Source organism: Ranitomeya imitator, chromosome 4 (genome assembly GCF_032444005.1).
Source record: "Ranitomeya imitator isolate aRanImi1 chromosome 4, aRanImi1.pri, whole genome shotgun sequence".
In the NCBI taxonomy this organism is placed as follows: Eukaryota; Metazoa; Chordata; class Amphibia; order Anura; family Dendrobatidae; genus Ranitomeya; species Ranitomeya imitator.
Genome location: NC_091285.1, coordinates 455,731,824 through 455,735,934, shown reverse-complemented (window position 1 = coordinate 455,735,934; position 4,111 = coordinate 455,731,824). Strand labels below are relative to the sequence as shown.

The 4,111-nt window shown below is 41.6% G+C and overlaps 1 protein-coding gene across 1 annotated transcript; it reads right to left on the bottom strand.

Moving 5' to 3' along the window:
• Positions 1-1,232: 1,232 nt before the first annotated feature.
• LOC138674195 (olfactory receptor 5AP2-like) lies at positions 1,233-2,320 on the bottom strand. Its single transcript, XM_069762107.1, has one exon. The coding sequence runs from the start codon at positions 2,256-2,258 to the stop codon at positions 1,320-1,322; it is 939 nt and encodes a 312-aa protein (XP_069618208.1). The 5' UTR covers positions 2,259-2,320; the 3' UTR covers positions 1,233-1,319.
• Positions 2,321-4,111: the final 1,791 nt, after the last annotated feature.

The window sequence follows — 4,111 nt, the reverse complement described above, 5'->3', positions numbered from 1 at the left end:
AGATAAACTTTTGTCCAGGAGTGTATTCCATCCAACAAAGACACAGGGCCTTCAAGAGGTTCCAAGCTACAATCCTGTACCAGAGGATATTCCCATATAAGATTATCCTGTCTTTGGCCCTAAGCAGATAAAGTTGGGCGGAAAACACCTCTGTCTTCTCTAATGCCATATTGGCCATTTGAAATCTCAGTCCAAATGTCCATATAAACCTTAACCACAGTGACCATATTAAAAACAGGCATACCGCATTTTTGAATTATAAGATGCACTTATTTTATAGTCCAGATAGATGTATGTGGTCTGGTTGTGGTGGTGAGGTGGGGGAGCTGCAGTGGTGGAGCAACGGGTCCAGGAGGCAGGAGCTGGTGGCTCCCTGCTGCTAAAGAGAAATGAATATTCACTGCATTCCACACCAATAGAGATTAGTGGGACATGCCTAGCAGGCTAGAGATAAGGCAGACATGCATACCTGGATGGGGATGATGAGGCCATGCATACCAGGATAGGGATGAGGAGGCCATGAATACCAGGATAAGGATGAGGAGCCATGCATACCAGGATAGGGATGAGGAACCATGCATACCACGATAGGGATGAGGAGCCATGCATACCAGGATAGGGATGAGGAGGCCATGCATACCAGGATAGGGATGAGGAACCATGCATACCAGGATAGGGATGAGGAGCCATGCATACCAGGATAGGGATGAGGAGGCCATGCATACCAGGATAGGAATGAGAAGGCCATGCATACCAGGATAGGGATGAGGAGCCATGCATACCAGGATAGGGATGAGGAACCATGCATAGCAGGATAGGGATGAGGAGCCATGCATACCAGGATAGGGATGAGGAACCATGCATACCAGGATAGGGATGAGGAGGCCATGCATACCAGGATAGGACTGAGAAGGCCATGCATACCAGGATAGGGATGAGGAACCATGCATACTAGGATAGGGATGAGGAGGCCATGCATACCAGAATAGGAATGGGGAGGCCATGCATACCAGGATAGGGATGAGGAGAGCATGCATGCCAGGATAGGGATGAGAGGAGCCATGCATACCATACCATGATAGGGATGAGGGGGCCATGCATACCAGGATAGGGATGATGGGGCTATCTGTACCAGGATAGGAATGAGGGGACCATGCATAACAGTATGGGGATGAGGGGACCGTATTTACCAGGAGAGGGGATATTAAGTACATAATTGAACACATTGTTTCCTTCAATTTTCTTTCTAATCTCCTCCTCTAAAACCTACATGCGTCTTATGGACTGTTGCGTCTTATAGTCCGAAAACCACAGTAATTTTAATATCTAAACACTTTAAAATTTACCAGTGCATGTTTCACATCTTGATTTCTAAAGCTGTAAATAATAGGATTTAACATAGGTATTACTACTGTATAGAACACTGACACTACCCAGTCCTGATCCACTGCATATGCAGAATTTGGTCGTAAGTACATGGAGAAAGCCGGGCAGTAGAATAAGGCTACACAAGTAAAGTGAGAGACACAAGTGGATAAAGACTTGCTCCTACCTCTAGTAGACCCAAGTCTAAGTATGGCAAATACAATGTAGACATATGATATCACAATACATAAAAAAGAGCCTACTTCAATAGAACCAGCAAAAACAAATAAGAAAACTTGGTTAAGAAATGTATCTTTACATGAAAGTCTTAAGATGGGATTGATATCACAATAGAAATGGTTGACACGATTAGACCCACAAAATGGTAATGTAAATGCACAATATGTATGTATGAATGAGTTCAGACATCCTGCAGTGTATACTGAGAATACAAGTTTCCAACATGCTGCTTTGCTTATAATTATATTATAATATAGTGGTTTACATATAGCTGCAAATCGGTCATAGGCCATTACCGCAAGCAACATTGCTTCTGAGCTCACCAGATCAATGAAGAGGAATAATTGTATTCCACAGGCAATGAAGGTGATCGTTTTACGTTCAGATAAGAGGTTAACCATAATATTGGGTGTAATAGTTGATGAATAAAGGACATCTACAAATGATAAATTCATAAGGAAGAAGTACATTGCTGTCTGCAATCCGGGGGTTACTCTAATTAATACAATGATCATAAGGTTTCCCAGCAAAGTTATCATGTAGACTAACAGGCAGAGCAGAAAGAGAGGAAGCTGGAGGTCTGGGTTGGAGGAGAGACCAGAGAGAATGAATTCTGTGACAAGTGTTCTGTTTCTTTGCTCCATTGCCTTCATACGCACAATACAAGGATGGATATTGCAGAACAATTATTCCTCAGATTTTCATTTAAAGCTGTATTGGTCCAAATCTGTAAGGAAATGGAATAATATAGATGTCTGGTATGTGGAAATTAATCTAAAACCATATAAAACAAATAGTTACAAAAGTATATAAAAATGAGAACATGAAGATGATTATTTCTTCTTTCACTATTCCTTACCTGCTCTGCTAGTTGAGATTGGCTTCTGTGTATAAGCACCAGCCCACCACAGGTCAATCCACGTAGCGTTAATTTTCACCAAAAGAACAACAAAATAATTCTAAATTACAACTAAATGAACTCTCAGATTATATCAGATTATTGCCACACATTCACTGAAACAAAAGAGCCTCAGAAAGGCGGTACAGTCGGACATCTTTTTAATATCTTCATGATTACTCATGTTTTAATTATCTATAAATTAATATAATAGATATTGAAATAATCTAAAGATGACTAGTGATGTTGAAGACCAAAAATACCAGCTATAGGGTACCTAATGCCGGCTGTCAGCTCCTTTTCATAACACCAAAGAAAATGGCAAAAACTGATCCTAAATTAATGCACTCTCAATATCATTCCAGAAACTATATTAAGGCATTGTAAGAATTTAAGTTAAAGTTAGTTCTCCATTGATCAGTGCTTGCTTGTTTAGAAAGTCCCCTCTTCATATTGATGGTGCCCTTGACATCCTCAGAAGTCATTAATGATGACTTTTTCTTATATACCGGTAATTTGTCTTATATAATTAAAAAAAAAAAAGGATGATGAAATATTTCACATTTATAAGTAAGTAAATTTAACAATTGTTAAGTAAGCCTTTATCTGTGTTTGCTCTTGGCGATATTACTAGACCAAACTTGTTATTCAGTTCAGGAAACCTTTAGTCACAGATAATATCTTCTCAAGACTGAGAGAAATGATGTAGGCATTGATGATATCAATCTATGATGTGTATGTGTCTTTTATAAGAAAAATCTCTGAACATGGTGTCTGGAGAAAAGCAATTCTGCAGCAATATACCCATAGGAATACAACTTAATAAATGAATGAATTATTCCTTGGTGTCTCATTATGGTTCATAGTCTAGTCTATTCTCATTGTCAAGATCTTAGGCCCACATTTATCATGTGTGATGTTATTGTAGTCCATGTTTAACCCCTTAATGACCGCCGATACACCTTTTAATGGCGGTAGTTAAGGGTACTTAAACCACAGCACCGTTAATTAACAGTCGGATTTTCTCCGGGGTCTCGGTTGCCGGGGGTAGCCGAGACCCCAGAGAACATGATTTGGGTTTTTTTTTACCGACCCCGGGTTGCGATCGACAGTAATTAACCGTTTACCGGCGATAGCAAAAAAAAAACGCGATCTCCCATTAAATTTCTCTGTCCTATGTGATCGCACATCGGAGGACAGAGAAATGGGGTCCCCAATATCCCCCCCGATACTCACCTGTCTCTCCCGGTGCTCCTCGTGGCTCCCGATGGGCGCCGCCATCTTGCTCCAGCCGGCACCGGAAAATCTTTGGAGTCTCGGCTGCCGGGGGTAGCCGAGACCCCAAAGAACATGATCGGGATCGGTTTTTATCAACCCCTGTTTTGCGATCGCCGGTAATTAACTGTTTACCGGCGATCGCAAAAAAAAAGTGATCTTTCATTCTCAGCCCTCTGATGTTATCGCACATCAGATGACAGAGAAATAGGGGGATTCGGGGACCCTGCTATACTTACCGGTGTCCCTGGGTCCTCCTGCTTCTTCTCCTGGCCGCCAGCTTCTTCATCCGGAATGAAAATGGCGGGCGCATGCACAGTGCGCCCGCCATAT